Source organism: Eutrigla gurnardus, assembly GCF_963514095.1.
Source record: "Eutrigla gurnardus genome assembly, chromosome: 1".
In the NCBI taxonomy this organism is placed as follows: Eukaryota; Metazoa; Chordata; class Actinopteri; order Perciformes; family Triglidae; genus Eutrigla; species Eutrigla gurnardus.
The window spans coordinates 18,907,458-18,932,078 of record NC_139915.1 but is presented as its reverse complement, the minus strand read 5'-3'; the positions used below and the strand labels follow the sequence as shown (position 1 = coordinate 18,932,078).

At 42.8% G+C, this 24,621-nt stretch overlaps 1 protein-coding gene across 3 annotated transcripts in view; it reads left to right on the top strand.

Moving 5' to 3' along the window:
• The window catches only part of cemip (cell migration inducing hyaluronidase 1), a 264,056-nt gene that overhangs the window by 176,414 nt on the left and 63,021 nt on the right, over positions 1-24,621 (top strand). For all 3 annotated transcript variants that reach the window (XM_084006631.1, XM_084006632.1, XM_084006633.1), the window contains exons 12-16: positions 568-737; positions 4,534-4,743; positions 6,386-6,591; positions 22,596-22,665; positions 23,062-23,190. In XM_084006631.1, coding sequence (XP_083862757.1) covers positions 568-737; positions 4,534-4,743; positions 6,386-6,591; positions 22,596-22,665; positions 23,062-23,190 — 785 coding nt within the window. The remainder of the gene's footprint in view (positions 1-567; positions 738-4,533; positions 4,744-6,385; positions 6,592-22,595; positions 22,666-23,061; positions 23,191-24,621) is intronic.

The following is a 24,621-nucleotide window of genomic DNA, read 5'->3' as shown; positions in this document are numbered from 1 at the left end:
ATGAATGGAACCCGGAACCCTGTCAGAGCGCTTTGAGTATCTTGAAAAGCGCCATATAAATCCAATCCATTATTATTAAAGTTACGCTGTTCCCCAGTTTTAGTGCTCATGGCTTTGCAGTTTAGTGTGATTGTACTGCAGGTTCTAATGTGGGATTGGTTGAAGGGGTCAAGTTTTCAGACTGTCTCTGTCTTCTGACTTTACATGAATCAAAGTTAGAGAATGAAGATGTTCAGTCCTTTAACAACTTACTCTACATCTGTCTGTTCACCATCATTCTAAGAGCTGCTGGCCCATTCTTCTTTGAAAAGAAGGAAAGTGGTATTAAAAAGAGCCATGAGACTTGCACAAAACCATGATGACCTCCTTCGCAATTATCTGAAACATCTGCTCAGCCAGACACACACACACACACACACACACACATACACACACGCAACAAGCATACTTTTCTCTGACAAGATCATCTGTTTACAGCTGTGTGGAAAGACATCGATGCAGTGGTATTCAACAGCTGTCTCTGAGCTTTGTGTGTGTGTGTGTGTGTGTGTGTGTGTGTGTGTGCAGGTAAAGCCCAGTTCATCCACATGGGTGAGGAAGTAGACGGGGTGGACATGAGGGCAGAGGTGGGCCTCCTGAGCCGCAACATCCTGATCCGTGGTGAGATGATGCCCGGCTGCTATGGCAACGAGGCCTGCCAATTCTTTGACTTCGACACTTTTGGAGGACATTTGAAGGTACGCTATTTTCGTAACCTTGTTTAGACCCCAATCACACTGATGCGCGTCTCAACAGGTGCAGCCGCTTGTCAATGTGCGGCGAACAAACCAGTTGCTGATCCTGTGTTTGATCAACCAAGTGATCAGATGTGGATTCAAGCAGACGTGCAGCTCTTGATGTTGCTCTGCTGTTGGATGAGGAGGAGAGAAAAAAGACCATACAAAAGATACAAAATATGTAGTTCATACTAATTAAAACACTCATATCAACCTTTGACTGTCCATTACTGCTTCATGTACCGCCATCAAAACAGAAAGGATGTGGTCGGAGGATGTGGATGTAGTAAAGCCTGCCTCTTGATCCATTTGTTGGCTGCCTGCTGTGGCATTGATTGGTGCGACTCCGTGCCTGGAGCTAAAAAGTTGAGAATATTTCAACTTTATGTGCATCTAAAAACAATAAGAACTACGTGGCACAAGGCAAAAGAGAGCATCTTGGCATGATTGGCCCCTATATCAGCTAAACGACCACCTTCATTGTATCCTAGCTGCTAGGTGATCTCAAGCCAAATATTATCCTTCATTAGGTTGTTTCTAGTTGTTGAGGTGTTTGTCGTAGACTTATAAGTGAATACATTTGCCTCCTATAGTCAAAGTGTATCATGAGACCAGTCAAAGGAACCAAATCCAATTATAGCAACTGATGATTAAAACTATTAAGCAAATGCAAACATTTTATTTGACTTCATTTTAGCGAGTAGTTATTAATCGCATATTTTCATCAGATAACGCTTGAGTCGACAGCAGTGGCCCATTGATTCCAGGCTATTGTATGCTTTCTCCCCAGAGAAAAGCTGCCTGTGGAAAAGGGACAAACTGCATCACAATGTGAGGCAGCATTTTGATGAAGCACTATTCACTTATGTCCCAACACTGAGCCAAAGATCTGGGTTGGCAAATCTGAACAATGGTTGAAACAAATGAAATGTAAAGAAACAGTCCATAATTTCCTGTGTGTGTGTACTCAGATAAGGTCATCTCTCATTATCTATTGTTGGCAAATAATTTTTTAACTATTGTAGTAATTTTGAGTAAATTTGATGTTTTAAAAAAAAAAGTAATAGAAAAGTAAGAGTAAGCTACGCTAGCAACTCTGAGGCTGTTCTTCTGTGTTTTTTAAATGCAAAAGTCAGCGTGCCAACAAATTTTGTGATAATCAAAATAGAACTTGATGATGGAGCTGGATGGAATGTCAAAGGGTCCAGTCAATACAATCGATCCGGAGGGCAACATCAATTGAAAATTAGTCCACCCAATATAAGGCAATAAATCAATTAATTATTGACCATTAAAGTAATACTCCATAAGATTCGATATACGTTGTTTCTAGCTGCCTCTTTGGCAGCAGATGTAACTGCAGGCGAACCTCTGGGACCTCATTTCCCAGAGTTCCTTTGGAAACTGAAAAGTTTCGACTGTATGACGTAATTTGTGATCCTGGTTTTCTCTCGTTGGCGGTCACTTTTATTTCTTGATTGCTTTCCTTCTTCACTTTCTTTAGTTTGTTGTTTCTTTTTCTTGGGACTGGAAGTTGAATGGTCTTCTTTCTCTGCCTGTTGATCCTCCATTGTGAGTCAGCAGTAATGAAATGTACCTGGCTGCGCTGGTCAAACACTTTAGACTCGAGCAGGGCTATTCAATTAGTTTTGAATGAGGACGTGTTGATGGAAATGATCCAAAATGAGGGGCCGGAAAAATATGGCTTGAAAATGATGAGCATCACATTACTAGCTACAGATACTGTAAACCACTACAGAGACATATGAGTGCATATATTGTCTTTATTTTATCAAGTAAAATATAAGTTCTAGGTTTACTCAAATTTCAACAGCTTAACAGTTCATCAAAATACAGGTAGAAATAGGTTAACTCAGGGTTCCACAGCTTATCAAAAACCAATCCTTAATTACACACCAGGGCCATTCGATCCGTACTATTCTCTCTTGTTGATGACTTTAAGACGGCATTCCTTGAAAACAACATCAAGCCATGCCTGTGTCGTATTACGACGTGATCACGTATGTTATACGACACTTGCATGGCTTGATGTTGTTTTCAAGGAGTGCCGTCTTAAAGTCATCACAAGAGAGAACAACACGGAGAACATGACTGAAACTTTATTGACAAGTCCATCTGCACATATTTCTAGTAAACACTCGGCCTGCATCAGCGCATATGAGCGTGAATGGAAAGCATGAGCAGGCAGCGGATTTTGGACGGAGACACACAGCGGCATTTTTATTATAAAAGTACCGGTTCAAGTTCCGGTCCGGTTCCACTCCGGTACCGCTCACATCACGAGTCTGAAGAGTGCAACAGCTTATCAAAATACAGTGTTTTCTCTGTCAACTTTCCGTTTTCCAGAGCTCCACCTGGGAGACCAAGCGCTGCTGACTGACTTTTGAATTTTGCGTGGAAATATGACCACAGATCCTATTTCTGGGCAAAGCAGCAAGTACAAGCACTTTCATTAGTGGGTCACATGATCAACCATTGTGTTAACTCACTCTTTAATAGTGGGTTACTTAAAAGACAATTAAGAAAATGTTACGTGTTTCTGTAGGTTTCAACTGTTACCTTGTGATATGTAGAAAGCTCTGAAAAGAAGCAGAGGACGAGGTCAACCGGCATATAACAGGGACGTTGAAGGTTAAAAGACACAGTTTTGTTACACACTGTTGTGATGCTCCTGTCAGCTTGCTATCTGTCATCACACCCTGGGTCAGCATTATGCCACCATTGTTTGGTTCATTGCTCTCAGGGTCTATTCACACCTGGGTGATCTGGTACAAGTACAAGTGTGAATGCCACCAAGCATCACTCAGACAACTTTTGGAGGTGGTTTGGGTAATTTCATTTTAGCAGTGTGTACGTGAATGTGAACGGGAAAGACTGCCTACTCAACAGCATTCTAGAAAGACACAAAACAGCAGGAGGTTGTAATATTTCCTTAAAAGCTTTTCACCAATCTTCAACACTCTCTACTGTCTTTTGTCCAATGGTGAATCTCTCGGTCGACCCTTCACTATGTTAACTTCCTCTAATACATCCATCCTTTCTGTTATTGATCCTTTTTTTTACTCTATTCTATCTTTGCATATTTTCATCTTTTTCTATCACATTTCCTACATCATTTATTCTTCCCTCTGCCTTCATTCATATCTTTTTCTATATATGTTTTTTCTTTCCTGCTTTCTTCTTCTCTGCATCATATTATGGATAGCTAACTGCATTGATAGCTTGGTAGCGACAGTCACAATGTCGAGGCCGTGGTTAATTAGCAATCAGCAGGTAGCCCCACCCTAAAGCATCCCCTGCTTTCTGGTCTGTTGGACTCCAAATGGACTATAATGTACTAAATGAACATCATGCCGGATTGAAGAAGACTTGCAAATTGTGATTAACACCATAAACTCATGTTTACAATGTTAACTGATGTAATCAAAGATAATAATCATAAAAATCCATGCCATCCGGCTTCTTTTTACAACCAGGAGTCGCCCCCTAATGGCCAGTAGAGAGAATCTTAGTTGAAGGAACTTCACGGTTGGTTTCAAATTTTCAGTCATTTACATATTATTTTGTGTATTTATGCTATGTCTTTCCTTTCATTATCCATCCTTTTACCTTCATCCCTCCTTCCCTTCTCATAACCTAATATTCTGCATTGATTGCATCATTGCATTTCAATTGTGTGGCTACATATTTCAGTTGCAGCCTTTATTTGATGAAATGTAACTGCTATGGTCCTCAGGTGGAACGAGGCTTCATGGCAGTTCATATATCTGGAGTGGAAATGCAGCATATGGGCCAGCAGACAATGGGACACTATCCTGTCCATTTCCATATGAATGGAGATGTGGACGAGAGGGGAGGTTACGACCCTCCGACGGCTGTCAGCGATCTTTCCATCCACCACTCCTTCTCCCGCTGTGTCACCATCCACAGCACCAACGGACTACTGGTCAGTTACGTTTAGTTGTTTCTGTTAAGTAATTCTGCTTATACATCATGGGCCTAATTACGTAGAGCCGTAGGTGGAGACCTCTATGCAATCCACAAAGCACATGGGTGCTACGTGCGGGGCTGGTGTGCGTGTATGTGCGGGCTAGCAGAAACAGCGCAAGAGAGGTTGGTCCTCACACTGCACAAACGCCAGAAAGCATGTTACTAACCCCCCCCTCAAAAAAATTGCACTTCCATGTTCTTACCTATAGCACTTTGATCATAGCACTGTTGTTCTTAAGGTATGTTTGCTGAACAGCTACTACTTTACTCCAAGGACGAAATTTTGATTTCAGAGGTGGGGGGGACAAAAGTATTTTTTATAAACTCTTTCAGTTCCCTGCGTTTTCTAGTAGTTCTTCTAGTTTTCTATTGCTACTTTTAAGTCTACTGTTCCCTTCTTTGGTTTGACTGGTTGTAAATCATGTAGCAACACATTATCACCCAATTCTAATCCAATAGTAATAATAACAACAACAATAATACATTTTATTGATCAGATTATTAAGAGGTTTGTAAATGATGAGGAGGATCTTGAAGTGGATATGCTGCTATTGGGAGCCAGTGAAGGTGTTGCAGGATGGGTGTAACGCATTTCTTTGAGTAACTTAGACTTTCACTTCTAAAGAAGTCTCTTATGTTCTTTTTTTAGACATCCTGGCTGCGTCTAATTACCAAATACACATACACACGCACATACGCACACGGACACCGATTCAAACGTAAATGTAAATGAAACCTCTGATATTGCAATCCTCTGACGTGAACCAGGCAGAACAAACTCCCAACTTCCAGTAGCAGACTCCTGTAGGACTCCTGACCGCAGACAGACTAGCAGACCGGTCGGTGTGCAAGCAAGATGAAGCGGGGATGGCCAATCACACAAGAAACGGCAGAGCCAATCGAGGAGCTTGTGGACGGTCTACTATTTACTATAGCGTAACATTGTTTTTGGACAGTAAAAAGTGCAGGGGACCAAAATGGCCTTTTGAAGGCCCCCCCCTCCCCCCAAATTACATCCGTGCTTTACTCAGACGAGGACCTAACACTTTTTTCTATTTTTTAGTCTTACTTTATCGGCAACAATATGTTGTAGTTTCTTTCTTTTGACAAATGTACTTATTGTAAGTCGCTTTGGACAAAAGCGTCTGCTAAATGCCCTAAATGTAAATGTACTATCACACGGGAGCCTGGCGAGTGAACTGGTGTTTTCCTCCGGCGTGATTAAAATCTAATAATAGGTGTACAATGAATCTTGAGTCTTTGGCGTCTTCGAAAATGGACAGCCTTTTACCAGCTGCTGTGACACATTATGTCTTCAAATACAGCCTTTGAAGGATGCGGCTGCTGATTTGGGATACAGCACTGCTACCTTTTTTAAGATTATTTTTTTCAGCTAGAGCGCCATTGAAGCCTTTTATTATTTTACACAGACAGGGCCAGGAATCGAACCCGGGATCACCACATCAAGAACGTTGAGCCTCTGTACAGGGGGCGGCTGCCCTAACCACTGTGCCACCAGCCGGCCCAGCTATGCTACCTTTTTAATCCATTTTGTGCTGGTGTGATAAAAAAAAAATTCTGTGTCCATTCACTCTCAGGTAAAAGACGTGGTGGGCTATGACACACTTGGCCACTGTTTCTTCACGGAAGATGGTCCAGAAGAGAGGAACACGTTTGACCACTGTCTGGGTCTGATGGTGCGAGCAGGCACCCTGCTGCCTTCGGACAGAGATGGTAAAATGTGCCGGGACATCACTGAAGGGACCTTTCCAGGATATGTGGCCAACCCACGGCAGGACTGCAGGTAAGACACATGCATCAACTGCATTCACTTCTTCAATCCCACGGACGGAGGATGTCCCATATCTGTACATCAAGGAAGTACAAGGAAAAGAGGGGTTACATCCTGCCCCCTTCCTTGGAATGTTACAGAATGGTATCCATTATGGACCATTTAGGAACCAGGATGGCGATAATATTATTTCTCTAAAACTCAGATCATTTGTTAAATGAAGAAGCCGTATCATGTTTGTAAAGTTTAATCTCACACGTGAAACTGATTACAATTTCTTATTTCCCCTTATATTTAACACAAAGACAATTCACCAATTGCAGCCATCCAGAGGTGTTCCGTGGATTTCTCCAAGCTGGATCTAGTAAGACGGCTGGTTTACCACAGCTGGAGAAACCAAAATTAACTATTTTGTTGTGATTTTATTGCAATAGATGGATAAAAACAGATGCCAAAGTCATGTTTTGTCAGTCCACAAAACAATAACCCCTGTGGGGATTACACCTATATGAAAACGATTATTTGCTCATTCCGCTACTTCGTGAACCACAGGAGTTGAACCACTGTCGCCAGTACCATAGGCAGCGTTGCTAACCATTACACCACAGTGAAAAAAGTGGCAATACCCTTCTAAGTAATCAATATCCTCTCCCAATGTAAAGCTGCTAGAATCACTTTTATTTCCATATCGATTAGGTTGACGAGGAAAAGTCAGCATTTTTTTTCAGAGTTGGTTCAGATTCCGGAAAAAGGCAGACATGTAGGGAGAAGTCATTAAAGGTGGATGCGCGGTTAAAGCTCCAGCGTGTCTGCAGTTAGACCAGCAGGAGAGGAGGGAAGAATGGGAGTTTCAGCTCAAAAGCTCAAAAGGTTGGAGGTGGAGACAGAGACCGCTATTAAGATGTGCCAGCTGAAGCTGCTGAAGGAAACGGTCAGCTCTCCTGGCAGTGTCCAGTCGTCTGATAGCGCCTTCGACGTGAGTAGGAATATTTCTTTAGTTCCTCCGTTTCGTGAGAGTGAGGTTGAGTCCTACTTTAGTGCATTTGAATGTCTTGCGGTTGCTTTACACTGGTCGAGGGACTGTGGGCCATTCTGCTACAGTGTAAGCTAACCGGCAAGGCTCAGGAGGCCTGTTCTTCTCTGTCGGTGGAGGACAGTCTGGGTTACGATAAGGTGAAGAGTGAGATTCTCCGTGTGTATGAGCTTGTGCCCGAGGCGTACTGGCAGCGGTTTTGCAACCCTCGGAAAAAATCCGGCCAAACACACGCTTCTGTTCGACCGCTGGTGTTCTGCATGTAAGGTTGACAACCTAACAACTGTGTGCGAGCTAATGTTACTAGAAGAGTTTAAGAACTGTTTGCCAGACCATATTGTCATTTACTTAAATGAGCAGAAGGTGGCCACTCTGCAGCAGGCTGCGTATTTGGCTGACTAGTTTGCCCTCACGCATAAACCAGTGTCTGTTAAATGTGAACCAATTATTCCTGGTGCCACTCTTAAAATCCCAACTGAGGTGCCAGTTACTTGGACTTCTGTGCCGCAGTTGGCTGGTAATTTAGAAAAACTGTGTTTCTTTTGCCATAAGCCTGGTCATATAGTAGCTGACTGTCAGTCTCTGAGGCGTAAGCAGCAGGCGTCAGGGTTGAGGCGGCCCAAAGGTTTTGGGTTCATTTAAACTGCCTCCCTGGTGGAGCTGCCCAATGCTTCAGACGGGGCTGATAAATTGTTTCAAGCCATTCATGTTTCAAGGTTATTTTCCCTCACAGGAAGAGCCGAAGACTAGCGTCCTGTTACCATGCTGCGAGACACCGCATGATCACAGTCCCTCCTCCTCTCAAACTTACTGCCATTGGGTGCGGAGTCGGCCTGCGATGTGAGTGTGGTGGTGAGAGGTATTGAAATGGGGTTTGTACCAGCACCCCTCCTAGTTGTCCCATAGACGGTGTCGATTTTATCATGGGGAATGACGTGGTTGGGGGTAATTTTTTTCCTGTGCCGGGAGTACCTGAGCCTGTCGACCTGGCTGAATGTCATCCAGGAGTGTTTGTTGCTAATGTGCTCACTTGAGCGCAATCTGTTAAGCAGGCTCAGGATGTTGATCTGTGTGATTCTTTGTTTGCTTCTGTTCTGACAGAGGATAACTACCTGCACCTGCAGACCCCTTGCCGCTAACGCGTAAATCACTGATTAGTGCTCAGGAAGGTGATCTATCCCTAGATAGGCCTCCACCCTGGCGAAGGAAGCACTCGCTGCCTCTCAAAGTGGCATGAAGAGGCACAACAGTTTAATCCTGGTGATGAGGTTTTAGTTCTGTTGCCCATGCCTGGTGCTGCTCTCCGTGCACAATTCAGTGGTCCTTTAAAAGTCAGGTGTCACCCACTGACTATATAATTTGTACACCTGCAAAACACTGGTAGATCTGGGAGGCTGAGTAACTCGACCATATTAGAAAACATTGAGTCTCATTTGTCCTACCTGCCTGACGGGCAGCGTAGTGACGTGGTAAATCTGCTCTCCTCACATCCCTTTTTGTTTTGGTGATTCCCAAACCAGTGTGTTGTATCATGACATCGATGTTGGCTCTGCTGCGCCCATGAAGCAGCATGCATATCGCTGTCCACTCCCAAAGAGGGAGGTGATGAAGCAGGAGGCCGAATATCTGTTGGTAAATGGTTTACCCAAGCTTAGCAGCAGCCCTTGTAGCTCCCCATGTTTACTTGCTCTTAGCAGATGGAACACCGCACTTCTGCACAGATTTTCGAAAATGAATTCCGTCACAGTGCCTGATTCATTTCCTCTGCCGCGTATGGAGGATTGCATTGATAGCATTGGTGCTGCCACGATCATTACAAAATTAGATCTACTGAAAGGATATTGGCAGGTCCCTTTTGTCACACCAGACCATTTTCTGCAATATAATGTAATGGCTTTTGGTCTGAGGAATGCCCCTGCGACCTTCTAACGCTTGATGCACCTAGTGTTGGGAGATGTGCCAGCCTGTAACGTCTATTTGGATGATGTGGTGGTATATTCTGACTCATGGGCGGAGCATGTGTCCACCTTAACTAAGGTATTCCGGCGATTGCTACGACACCATTGATGTTGAACCTTGCGAAGTGTGAGTTCGCTAAGGGCACCGTTAAAAGTTAACTTCCAGCTTGGCTGACAGCAGCCATTTTGGATATAGGGCTCTCCCAAAATTTCTCCACATTTTTGTGAGGGCACCCCGGCTCATTTTTTCATTTAACCTTTATAGATGACAAATCCAGTGAGAAACAAACCTTTGCTGTCCACGGACATGGAACTTCTAAAGATGACCCAGCTAATACATGTGCATAAATATGGAAGTTTATGTGCAATAATTTATGGAGGAGTCAGAATATACCCCCCACTTTTCCAAATCCCCCCCTCGGAATTTTACAGGGCCCTAGTTTCGTAGACTAGGCGTATTCAGCGCGCAGCGAGCGTGCGCAACGCCGACAGGGTGTGTCCGCCTGGACTTCGCAAGTTTTGTGCACCGCGCAATCTCGCGCAGGCACACCTCCCGTCTCGCCCACCCACGCAAGTGGGAAAGAGGGAGGAGAAGAAGGCGTGAGTGGGAGACAAGGAGGAGACGAGGCGTGGACTGGGATTAACACAGCCGATTCAGATCTTCACCAATCAAATGAGCTCCTCTCCTCACCTTTAATGCGTTAGGGGAGGTTCAGTGCAAGTTCCGTCACTTGACAACCCGATGACAGAAGCAGCGCCGCCGCTCCCACCACGCGCATCACGCGCTGTGCGTGCGTATCATAATAATAACAATGCCGATATTATAAAAAACAGGAGAGAGAGAGGGAGATGTTTTGGTCCGAGAGGCTGAATTTCCGTTACGCGTGCCATCCGCCTTTGATCTGACGTCAGATGTGACGGGACAATCTATATAGATATAAATTCACGCGTTGATTCGATTAGTTGCATTAAATAGTGTTTGTTGCGATTATTTATTGCATTTAAATGTGCCTGGAACTGTGGAAACCTGCCTGTGAGGTCTCGGTGACGTGTGCGCACTGCGCGCTGTCAGCCAAACTTCCACTCCACCAGCTGTAATTCGCCTTGAATGAATGGACTTTATTTGCGCCTTACGCCTTATGCCAAAAGTAGACTAGGTTGGAGCTGGCGGGCTTTCGGCGAGATCTCGGCGAGTCTTTTTGCCACGAAACTTCCGCTACGCTAAGCTGAATCTGTGACGCCTCCCCCTGCTGCGCCGCCACACCCATCTTGGCGGCATCCATGTTACCTCAGACGTCTGATTGTGGTTAAGGTCTGTGCTGGGCTGCTCTGACTCTGCGTTCTGGGAGCCCCCCTTCCCAGGAGTCTGGAGAAAACAGACCAATTTAGTCTAAATGTATAAAAGAACTCCAGCACTATTAGCCTTAAACAAATGTTGAATAAACCATTATCTCTACTTTGGAATGTTGTTGCATTCTTTCAAAGCATGACTATTTAAGACGGATGTATCATGATTAAGGCTGTTGTTAATGGTGACAGAATTTCCTCCAGTTGCTGTATAATGTCTATAAAAGTATTCTTTGAGCTTTTACATTGTTTAATCTGGAAGCAGATCAACGTTCCACCAAACTGCCAAACTGACCGTGCGCAAGACTGCATGGGTCGAAACTTGCATTACGCCGGCTCCGCCACCCTGCGCCGCCCTGCGCTGCGCCACGAAACTAGGGCCCACTATGTCACCAAACTCCACCAAACTCACCAAACAACACTCCCAGCTAGGCAAACATCATCGTTTGCTGTCACGCTTTAGATTCAAACATGCATCCAAAAACAGAAATGTTCTCCCTGTGGTTGTGACCTGAAACTGGTCATCACAAAGACAGACCGCCCCCCCCCCCCCCCACACACACACACACACACACACCCTGTCTACTCGCTTTGTATTTAAAGCACACATTTGCAGCTCAGAATATAAAGCAGTGTAATCCAGGTCACATGACTTTTATCTCACCACGTCTGCCAAGGTTAGTTATGCACCCCCCCAACATTTCCATCTCCTCTTCTCCTTCCTCTATCCAATCTAATGTAACTAATCATAACACAATGCTCTACACTCCTAACGAGGCTTTGGTCCAGTGTGTCTGGCTCATTGTATTCCGTAAAGATTTCCAAATCCCACTTTAATCAAACACGATTGCAGTAACAAGCATTTATGATGATTATTTTCCAGTCACTTTTTTACACTCCCTCGTGGCTCCTTCTGTTTTGTCCCCTGTCATTGTTGAGTCGTGTTCGTGTGGAATTTAAAATAACAATCAATTCCAGTCACATTAGCCAGAAACAGGAGGCATGTGGGCTGCATGAGGAGGATGGGACTTGTCATTTAATGGGAGCCAGATGAATGTGCTGGGCCTGTGTGTGTGTGTGTGTGTGTGTGTGTGTGTGTGTGTGTGTGTGTGTGTGTGTGTGTGTGTGTGTGTGTGTGTGTGTGTGTGTGTGTGTGTGTGTGTGTGTGTGTGTGTGTGTGTGTGCGTGCGTGCGTGCGTGCGTGCGTGCGTGTGTGTGTGTGTGTGTGTCCTGGAGCATGCATTTAACAAAACAAATGATCCATCCAAACCATCTCCACACAAGGCACGACACTCGGTTTTGAAGCATCAACAATTCCAACAGCAATTTGCTTGTTGACTAAACGGCTCTGACCAAAATGTGTTTATTTGATTAATGTGACCTTTATTTATCTGGGATAAGCATCATGAAATGACTGTCTACATTGTCCTGATTTCGAACACATCTGATTAATTGAAACTAATTTTACTCTGCAATATTTTTTTTACTTTTTATATGCACCTGTCTTATCTCCTTCTTTGTCTATTTTTATATGTTGTATTATTTTTAAAGAGTGTATGAGTGAAGGTTTGGGAGATGCACAGCAAATCTCATTGTACAACGTGCAATGACAATAAAGGCATTCTATCTGCTATTGAGATTGTTTTAAAGGGTACACAGACATAAAAAACAAAACTGCACATTTAAAAACACCATGAAGAAATTCCTGTAAAAGAGACTACAGACCAGCACATTGCATCAAGAAAAAGAATTGCTCAAATGATTGAACAACATGGAGGCTGCCATCCACAACGGCATCTTGGATTGGTAGTTACAGAACCCATCACTTGTATAGAAACATTTACTTCTTCTCACTATTATCATTTCTTATTTTTCTCATTTATACGATCCTAATTAAAGTCCCAGTTGGCAATTTTTTTTTTATATCATATTCACTGGAGCCGACACTATGCTCCGATAGAACAACATAAATCATCCGGTTTTAGAAAAAAAAGCACCTGTCCACTCAGCAGGCAGGGCTGTGTTCGTGCTCACACAGAGACCCTCCCCCCTCAGGTCGTTCCACTATCACAGGGGGGAGGTGGAGGGAAGTAGCAACAACCTTCCAATTCCTTTGTTAAAAACCGAAACGAGCAGGTCCAAAACAACCAAGGAAAACAAAACACCAGTGGAAAATAAGGAAAAAAAGAAAGATTGAGACGGTGCCCGTGATAAAACCAGAGTCAACATCGGACCCGCGTTTCAAAGGTGGCGTGATCTAAGGGATTTCAAAGGGCATGAAGTTGAGGGGAAAGAGCTCAGTGGTCGTGGGGGAAGTGCGTGAGAGTTGTAAACATTCAAAATCTGAGTGCCCTCGATCCGCCGGATTTGCCGACTGGGACTTTAAGTTACAGTCCAGTGTTACTTTTCAACATGTCATTGACAGCATATGGCATTGATAAATATATTACATGCATAGAGTCACTTCCCTTCAGCGCAATTCATGATGGGTTATAAGGCACGGTTCATGACCATCAGTTGTACTCTACTTTTCGATAAAATTGTTGGATGCTTGGAGTCCAATCTGCAGGCTGTAATCATGATCACTGTACGTTCAGACAGCTGCATAGTGAAAAGTGAGGGTTTCTGGACAACCCTTAGTTTCAAACATTCATGGCACGTTCCCTCCATGCTGCAGGAGAGTTTGCATGCGAGTTAGTGAAAGCCCCGTGCATAGACGCGTCTGTGAGTCGATTTGATGGCGATGGAGTTGGGACTGAGAAGGAGTTGTGTGCTCCAGTGCATAGTCTTTGCTTTTGGATCTTTTTAGATGTAAATGAGAGTTGTGTTACGCTACTTGACTCATCCCTGCAGGAAGGCAGATTTTTTATTTTTACTGTTTAAAAATAAAATATACTGCCATGTTTCCAAAAGTGGGTAAACCTGCAACAACAGAGGAAGAGGGAAACAAAGACCCCAAGGGAATAAAAAGAGATGGGTGCTGCCATGTGCTAATCTGCTGCAGAGCTAAACTGCATATCTGCCATTTCAATTCATATTCATTACCCTAAGCTGCTTTTGCCTCACATACCTGCAAATGGAGCTATACTCATTCATAGCCTCTTGCTTGTGTGAAAGGAGTTTTCTAAGGAATTTAACATAGAAATGCAACAATAACTGACACACTTAACAGTGAAGAAACCTAAGAAGAAGATGCAGAAATGAACAACATCTAGAGAGAGAGAGAGGGGGGGGGGGAGAGAGAGAGAGAGAGAGAGATAGAGAGAGTACAGTAAGAAGATTTTCGGCTGTGAACATTAAGTGTGTGGATCACTGTGGACCCTTATCCTGAATCCAGACCTGGATCCTCTCTGACAGCCAGCAGACCAAACAATGTGTGATTTAAGACGGTCTTTTATTTATTCTGCCTGAGTCGTTCAAACATGTGGGATGAAGCATGCAGGTGTGGAGGCGAACAAAGACCACTGGCAGCTGTATGGGGGACCTGAACGCATCACTGTTGTGTTTAGTGTCTGCTCACCAAAACTATCCAAAATCTAGTTTCACTGCAGTTGTCCAGATATATTGTGATCTCTCTGTCATTTCCTACAAGCACCTTACTTACCCACTTTGTGAAATTTCAGGGGGACAACATATTGCACTTTGGTAGTGTTGTTTATTTTTCCTGTATGTGTTGCAAACGTGGGGAGTGTTACCATGGTAACGTAGCTCCCTTAAAGGAGGCATACCATGCTGGAAATTTGGGTTTCTGCTTGAAGTGGTTTACAGTCTTTAATGTTCAAAAACACATTATTGTTGTTGTATACTGTCCATCTGAATATACCTGTATTCACCCTCTGTCTGTGGAGAACGCTCCGTTCTAGTGCCTGTCTCTTTAAGAGCCCCCCTGAAAAAGCCCAGTCTTCACACCAGTTGACAAAACCTGAACAACTAAAACGACACTCCAGAACATAAATCATTTCAGCTAACCATACATTTATTTTTTTCCCACTGAAGTGTGAGAAAATCTGAAGAATCTCAGGAGCTCAGGATAGCCCAAGTTTCTGTGGTTCTCGTGGAGGTACTTACTCCAACACATCATTGTGTAATTAAAAATACAGGTGAAACACCTGTGAAAAATCTATAAGAAAGAAAATATTCCTTCATATTCAAATATTTTATGGACCTTCTGTGATGTCTTTGTGGTGATTATGTTTTCTTTTGAGGTATCCCAAATTAGTTTCAAAGAGTCCTAAATGTTTTTTTGTTCTGCATCAATTTCATCGTAACTTAAAGTCAAACCACAATGTTTTTTTTTTTACTAAAAATGATCAAGTAGTTTTATTGTTTTGTTTTGTTCATTAACCATGTATTTCAAACGGTTTTAAACTGAGACTGTTTGGTCCTGAAATAAATCTGTTTTTCTGGAAACATAATTGAAAGTGTAGTTTAGTTTTATGGGAACGTAATGTTGTAGCAGACAGAATTGGGATGTTATGTGACATATGAAGAAGTGCCAAATCTGATTGGCTTGTTGAATCGTGTTTTGTGATGGAGCTGACCTGGTTGACTTGTTTCACAGAACACCAGATACACAGATGAATGTGCACAAGCAGTGAAATCGTGATTTTTTGGTTATAAACTCTTCAAAAAAAGTTTGGAAACGTTATTTAGGTTGATTATTCCTCCCCTTTAATAATACCAATTGGTATTGTATTTTATATTGTTGGAAAGCCTGATTAGTCGCCTTTACAACCAGGGACAACTTGCAAGGATCATGCATTCATGGAATGAGCAACACAGCTAACCGTGTGGGTAGTGGCCCAAAAAAATGTGCCAAAATCCCTTGCAATGTTCTTCTGTTGGTATTCACTCTCGTTTTGAGCCTCTAGTGCTGGTGGGTGTATGCCAGTGACAGGTGTGTGTTATTTGGTGTCAGCCCTGGTACCATTTACAAACTTAGGACCAAGGTCCGTGAGACTGGTGAAGTCAAAGACAAACCAAGAAGACCGGTTCCTCACCCTTGCTTCACTGAGGAACCGTAGGCTTTCTTCAGAGATTTACAGGCAAAGGAGAACCGGTCTTCTCGGGGTGTTGTCTTCCTGGGATGGAAGACCTTGTTCCTAAGTTTGGAAATGGTACCAGCGCTGACACCAAATAATGCTGCCACTCTGCGTACCGGAACACCAGCTTCCACTTGCCCTATTGCACTTATCCTGAAAGGACAAATGTGGCATGTTTATGCTTGGAGCACACAAACTCAACAAAGTTGCAGGACCCATGCAAACAAGTGCTGTCAATCAGCTGCCAGTCACACACCTGTGACTAGCATACACCAGCCAGCACTTGAAGCGCAAAATGAGAGTGAATACCAACAGAAGAATATTGCCGGTGATTTTGGCACATCTTTTTGGGCCACTACCCACAAGGTTAGCTGTGTTGCATTCCATGAATGCATGATCCTTCCACGTTGTACCTCGTTGTAAAGGTGACTAATCAGGCTTTCCAACGATATAAAATACAATACCAATCGGCATTATTAAAGGGGTGGAATAATCAACGAAATAACGTTTCCAAACTTTTTTTGAGGAGTTTATATCCCTCCTTTATTTAAGGAATAGCTCAGTGTGTACATAGCAGGTGTGTGGTTGAGAGAGAGTGAGGGAGAGAGAGAGAGAAGGTGGCGGTGTATTGGCTGAGAACAGAGAGGTGCTGTCAATCAGAGAAGAAATGAACAGTGAAGTTTGTTGAAACACTGCAGCAGAGTCCCATGTCGTTCTCCCCCACTGCTTCTAAAGTGAGACCAAAAACCCTGGAGCTTCCTGGTCACACTCTGGAAGATTATGGTCTTTGCTCGTATTCCTTAAAAGACAATGTTCCTACTAGTTTACATGGCTGATAGAAATTAATATTCCACTAATATTCCCGTTTACATGCAGCCATTCATATTCCCATTAATGTAATGTTAGTGGTCTTTGTTCCTTACCAGCATCATCTGGTCCATTTGAGGAGCTCCCCGTCACATCCTCATCATGCTCGATCCCACATGGAAGCCACAGCTGTTGTGTTTGACGGGTCGATGCCCGAAAATGTGGTTAATCACGTCAAAACATGGAAAAGTGCAACAGCAGGAGCTGCTTGTGACGTTTACTTTGACATGGCCAAAATATGTGACCAGCCACAGCAAAACCAGGAACAAGTCAGCCTCGGGGCATTTTGAGTTATTGTGGCCATTTGAATGTATGCTTCTCTGAAAACCGTTCACTGAGAAAACTGGCCTGAAAGATTTGCAAATCTCCCCTCACCTGGCCAGAAAGGAAACACAATGGTGCTCATTTGCATCTCATTCAGATAAGCCCTTCCCCCTACAGATGTCACTCAGTGATATCTGCTATCTGTTAGCCTGCAGGCACCGTCTAAGTAGCTAGTGCTAATGATTTAGCAACTAGCCTATTGTCCTCAGGTAGGCTAGTTGCTAAACTATTAGCATCACAGTCAATTCAAGCAATGGCAACAGGCAACTTGGCACCTTTTTTGGCACCGTTAAATTAGATGCCCACATTACGAGCCAAAAGCCTCCCATTACAACTTAGTTTCGATGTGCATATACTTTTAAAATTACAGCACTGAGCTAGCTTAGCTAGCTAAGCAAAGTAGATAACTTGGATGTTAACGGAAACTCACCCCCTAAGAAACTGAAAAGTATCCCTGCAGACTTCGTTGGCTCCGATGAAATAAGAGGTCCGGGCGGACTTTCTTTTCGTCTGCGGATTTTAGGTGGATGCAGTCATCTCCGACGTAATTACTGTCCGTTTGCTCTCTTTCGGCAGCTAAAGAATCCATCCGTATGCTGTACATAAGCTCTTGAGAAAGTTTGTTGCTACATGAATGTCTTCCAAGGAGAGAGTTCTCCTTTCTTCTTCCGTCGCATTTGCAGTCAAAGTTACGGATTTCCTCCATTTCGCTGTCTTTATCCCGTTGAAATGTACTCGTACATCTGACCACGTCTGATATCTTCCTCCAGCTGATCCGCTGCGCTGAATAAGTAGCCATGTGTTTCGCTTCTAACGTGCAGCTGATTTGCCGAAAAATAACAGCGCGTGAACGGCCAACGGTAATCAGTATGGAAGTGAACTGCATCGCCGTACACGGCCCTGCAGGGACACAGACAACGACTGATTTTTTCCGAAACTACAAATACAAAATGTATACTTTTATGGCAACCAATACTGTTATCTGAAATATGGAGTGGCTTCTTCATGATCTCAACTTGCATATTCTGCAAAAAAACGAAAATCATTAATTTTGAAAAAAAAAAGCTTATTTCGTCTTTTACGCGAATTCGTCCCACTCGACTTGTTGCTGGTTTGCAGCACACAATATCACACATATATGTTTTTTGAAAACTAATCCAGCCTTGAATGATTGTTGGACTCAGCTTCCCTCTTTCATTCCTTCAACCCCTTCAAGAGGTTGGCATTGTGATATTTGTTCATATCTAATATCCATATTTTTGTGTTTCTCCTTCTTTTCGTACAGGACAGAGGACGTGCCTCACAAAGTGATGAAAAATATGTACTGTATCCATGTCCAAAGAATGCTGCTAAGAAACAAATTATATCAACATATCAGAAAACCCAAACGGACCCTAACACATATCAAATTAGACATTTGATATGGAATGTGAGTGTGCATGTATGAAGTCAATCCATCAAGCATGGTCCATTCTGTCTGCTCCGTCCTCTCTGTATGTGTTGAATGTTGTCCCTCTCATCAGGGAGCATGATGAGGACTAAACCTTGATTAGGACCGGCTGAGACCTTGATTACACCGCAGCTAATCCAAAATGAGCTGCTGCTGGGGCTGATGGGAAGTGAAGCGTGCATCCTTATTAAGGTTGCATAATTGAGATGAGAGGTTTTCAGATGACAGACGTAGCAGAGAGTTTGCCACCTTTCTAGGCTGAAATGATAATATCATTGTTAATAACATATTCACACAACATTCCATGTTCAGCAGCAGGAAACCGTTTTCCATAGTCCTTCAGACTGGTTCACATGCGTCACAACAATCTGCCATCACCTCTTTCTTTTCTGCGTAGGCCCTGAAGTGCAAACCACGAACGCAAATCAAAAACCATGAACGCAAATCAGAAACCACAAACGCAAATCAAAAGCCACAAACGCAAATCAGAAAACACAAACGCAAATCAAAAACACAAATGCAAATCAGAAAACACAAACGCAAATCAGAAAACACAAACACAAATCAGAAAACACAAACAATACAAAAAACATGAACACAAATCAGAAAACACAAACGCAAATCAAAAAACACAAACGTAAATCAGAAAATGCAAATTAAAAAACACGAATGCAAATCAGAAAACACGAACGCAAATCCGCAACACTCGGGCGAAAGGAATCGTCGCTGATTGGACTGGTCTGTCCTTTTGAACCGGAAGTTCAAAGGACGGTTTACATGTTTTCAAAACATGAGCGCTGACAGTGAGGACATACGCGCTGCTATTACAGTTTTTCTCAATTGTTTAGACACAAATACTGGTACTTGAGACACAATGACCACAACATGTAACTCATGCACCAACCCCCTGAACTAACTCTGCTAAACTGCAAGCACAATTCCTGCTTTACACTCAAATTGCAGTTTTAAAACACACTTTTTTCAAAACACTACACACAATTCTCTGCATTTGGCACAATTTTCATGAAGAAAATCTCTTGTTTTCATAAGGAACACACTGCCATTCAAACGGTCCTTCTTCTTCTAGCTCCTTCCATTTTTGTTGAAGACAGGTGAACTCACCTGCTGCCTTTTATAGCACACCTGAGTGCTGCATTTTCAAATAAGCACATGTGTGCTTCCACACTTGGTGGATGTGATTATCCAATTTGTTCATTAGTGTGGTCATTGTCAATCCGGGGCTTTGTAATGACAAGGAAGTAACCTCACAATCCTTATCTGTGTCTAAGGTGTGAAAATGTGTGTAGCGTTTTACAAATCCCTGTGTGTAATGTTTTGCAAAAAGGGTGAAGCAGACATTGTGTGTAATGTTGTGCAAATCTGTGGAGGTGTTTTGCTCCTTGGAGTAGAATTTCGCAAATTGTGTGGAAATTTTTATTTTAGTGTGTAAACAATCGTAAAAAACTGTAAACCGCTATGCGCAGAGAACGTGAGGGAGGGGGAGAGAGAGGGAGAGAGAGAGAGAGAGAGAGAGGGAGGGAAGGAGAGAGAGAGAGAGGGAGGGAAGGAGAGAGAGAGAGAGGGAGGGAGAGAGAGCACGCGTGAAGGAGAGAGCGTGAAGGAGAGAGAGAGAGAGAGAGCGCGCGCGTGAAGGAGAGAGAGTGCATGCGGGAGCGAGAGGCCAAGGTCTGCAGTCTTGGCCATTAGTTCATTTACTTATTTTTGTGTAGGTAATATGTTGTTAAATATGTTTAAACGTAAATAAATTATAAACCTATACAAGTAATTATGTCTCATTGTATTAATCTGTCCCATTATGATATGCCTAATGCGCAAGAAGAAATTTGAATTTGTTTGAATATATGCGTTTTTTTAAAGGGAATATTCAAACGTAATTTTTTAGCAATTTTGACAACCCCACGTTATATTGGATATGCTTTCCCACATTCACTGCAGAAGTTCGGTTTTTCCTCAAATTCTTTGCCACAATGTTGGCAATACATTGCGGTGTGTTTCTGTTTGTCTGGCGGTGTTGTCCTTCTGGTTCAATCGTCCAATCAGCGACGATTCCTGTCGCCCGAGAGTACCTACCTTTTCCGGTTTGGTTAATGTTGTTGTGTTTTCTGATTTGTGTTTGTGTTTTCTGATTTGCGTTTGTGTTTTCTGATTTGTGTTTGTCTTTTCTGATTTGCGTTTGTGTTTTCTGATTTGCATTTGTGGTTTCTGATTTGATATGTCCTGTATCTGTTGTTATGACAGCGGAGCTAAAGCAGCCTGTTGGAGAAGTTGCTCCATTGTCTGACTAGTGTGTGGTGGAGAGGGTGGTCAGGATTATCCAAGATGGATAACAGTTTGTTCAGTGTCCTCCTCTCCAGAGAGCCCTGTTTACAGCCGATCACAGAGCCAGTCTTCTTAATAACTTTGTTAAGTCTGTTGGTGTCACTGGCTCTGATGCTGCTCCCCCAACAAAACACAGCAAACAACAGAACACTGACCACCACAGACTGCCCAACAAACGAGGGAGAAAGAAGCAGTGTATGCTGTGTAGGCACCAGTGGTGTAGTGGAGGATATACGCAGGTATTCAGGGTATACCCACCTATCAGCCAGAAAGCCATTGGAATATATATCGGAGAGTATACCCACTTCCTCCTCTGTAACCTACCCATCTACCTAGCAGTACACCCACATCATCAACTACCACCACACCACTGGTAGGCACCACAGATCAGACTATGAATCAGAAATTGTTTATACACTCATCTTGAAACCACTTCTACTCTGATCAGAGTCTTTTTGACCACAAGTATCTGTACTTCTACTTGAGTAGAGAACGACTGAACTCTCGTGCAGGTTTTTCTATAAATCAGTCACAGTTTGTCCACAAAACTTGCTGGATCATTTGGAATTAAGCTTTTGAAACATTTTCCTAAATATCAAGAGATATTGTCGGACTTAGGGTGTTAAATGGGTGAGAGGCTGTAGACGTCATCATGTGAATTGGACTGAAGTGACTTTACTGGGCTTTGTGAAGTCTGAAACCTGCAGCTGTTTGTGGCTTTGATTTGGGAGATTGAGCTGCTTCCTTTTGTTAAGGGAGAAGGGGCTGCAACCTGGATGGCCTGGATTTCATTGTACTTCCTTTAAAGCTGGGGTAGCCAGTTCATTTTTGGTGTCTGCCAAGAAGTGGTAGGCCATGTAAAATGACGGAGTGGGGTCAGCGGATGCTGAGGCACATAGTGCACAGAGGTCACCAACTTTCTGTAGAGTCAATCGCTACAGAACTCCAAACTTCATGTGGCCTTCAGATTAGCTTAAGACAATGTATCCTCATTTTGCTGGAATAAATAGAGAATAAATACATACAAAATACTGTTATTTGGGTAAAGTTCATATTTATGTTGTCAGATTTCACTGAGACATTTAAAGTCTTGGTTTATTCTACTGTATACTTTGTGACAGAAACATGACTGAGCAGAATCACACTCTGATTGAACCAATCTACAGGACAGTAACTGGTGTAATTAAAGTACATGCTTTAGACCTGCAGCTTATCTAATGGAGAGAGGAATTAGATATGGTCTCACTTTAAGACACATTTACATAACCAGGGCCTGTTCTAAGCATGCAGCTTTAATGTGTCTAAAAGTTAACTCTTGTTCAACAGAAGAGAATGGAAGAAGACAATGTCTGTTGCTTTTAACTAGCTTGACTTCTTCACTGGTTGTTGTGTCATTCTAATAAAGTAATAAAAAGATGCTTCCCTCCCGGCTTATTTGGTGAACTGGTTTTCTGGAATGGGCCGCAGTAAAAGGAAAAACAATTAACCGTTTTGTCCATTTGTATAACTACAGCTCTGTTGTCAGTACAAAAGACTTTCTAAGAGTCTTCCGAAGGTCACTTTCTTCATTTACCTCCATTGCTGGTTCAAAGTGTTTGGGGGGAAATCCAATAACCAAACTCTTTTCTCTTCTTCCTCTCAAACCATCTATTCAGCGCCACTTCAACTTTCTGGATCGCCAACCCCAATAACAACCTCATCAACTGTGCTGCTGCAGGCTCAGAGGTGAGGTCCTCACCCTCTCTCCCCCCTCTTTCCCTCCACCTCTCTCCAGGTGGAGGTATGTCTCATTACGGCGTTGCCAGGTCGGATTAATGGCTGTGTACTCCCATTAACTTCACAATCAAGCAGACAACAGGCACTGGCAGCAGCACACTTTCACTATGATAGAGTGCCAATTACCATGGTGCTTGTGGGATTTTACAAGGAGATGTCGGGCTGAATGGAGTCTCATTCATCCTGGCCTATGTAATAACTATTCTCATTTGCATAGCTGTGAAGCGCAACAGGAAAACAGACAGTCTGACATGCACAGCTCCAACACATTCATCTCAACAGATTCTTTATTTGTTCTACATCTATAGGAATGAAAAGCTTTTATCTTTGTGTGTGATCCCTCAGGAAACAGGTTTCTGGTTCATCTTCCATCACGTCCCCACTGGACCCTCAGAGGGTCTGTACTCCCCAGGACACACTGAACACACACCAATGGGCCAGTTCACCAACAACAGAGCCCATTCCAACTACAGGGTGAGTCTGACGACAGGGTCTGGGACTAGTCTGGAAGTATACTGTATGATGTTGACACTACATTTACAAACACTGAAGCATGTAGCTACTGAGCAAAACCATTATCATCCAATACACCATTCACATCAGCATGTTGCATTTTATTTTCAAGCATTTACTTATATTCTGATTTCTTTTCATTACCAAGAACTTAATTACTTCTTAAGGTGGCAGTCCATAACATTTTCATCTATTGAATTGTCTTAAATGTGTCCACCATGAAAAAGGATCCTATTTAATTTTCCATTGAAACATTGAAAATGAAACCAATGGCATGGGTTAAGGAGTAGAACATTCTTTGAAAGTATTTCGACACTGTAATTCAAGGTCGAGGACCATTTTTTTTCATTGAAAAAAATTAAGATTAATTCCCACATCAATGTGTTTCTTTCTAACTTGTTTTGTCAACAATATACAACAATATTACAACATTAGTTTGCAAACTGCAAAGCCATCAACCAAATCACGTTGTGTAGAGAAGATTGTGTTGGGTTATTTATTCAACACAACAACGACACAGAGGCTTAGTAGTCATGAGTAAAAAAGACCAAACTTTATTACTCCTTTCATCACAAACCAGATCCCCTCCTTCTGTTCTTTCCTTTCACAATAAAAACCCCATACCATATAATATTGACAGGCAACTGTTTTGCATTTTCATGTTGTTTATTTTTCATGCCCCAGATGTGTAAACAAAATAAAAATGATTCTCCCAGGGTCCCTGACATGACCCCCAATTACCTTTTTAGTATGTGTTATTCCTATCATCTGAAAACCAGCAGTTAATGCAGAATATTGATATATTTGGAACTCATTACTTCCGTTTGCAAGGAAATCTATCAGAATTAATTTTGAACATTGAAAACGCAGCATCGGTAAGTGCTGAAGGGAGATGAAAGTAACAAACAGAGAATAGGTAAATGGTGAGAGGACAAACAAAGAGAGAGAGCCAAAGAGATGGGGAGGACAGAGTTTGGAGAGGCCTGCAGCATCAAACACAACACAGTGTTGCTGGAGCAGAGAGATTTATGAGGCTCTGCTGGAGAGAAAGTGTTACAGTTCTTTCCCCAATATCTCACTCCACCCTTCCCCTCTTCACTTTCAATTTGAATCATCTTAATGGGAGCATAACTCATGTGAGGCTGCCTCCCTGGGATGTTTGTGAGAGAAGAGGTTGTGTCAGAGCTGCAGGTTGGACGTTCACAGCAGCAACACTACTTTGTTTTGAAGCAGTGAGCTGGCTGAGAAGGGATTTATCATTGGTAATATTTGTATTTTTTGTCAGGGGAATTAACTTTATTGCACATAACTACAGCTAGCTGTTTGTAAGCTTTGGTACTTTGACAGATTATGCGAAAGACTCTAGCAGTGGAGACGCATTCTCTAAGGTGA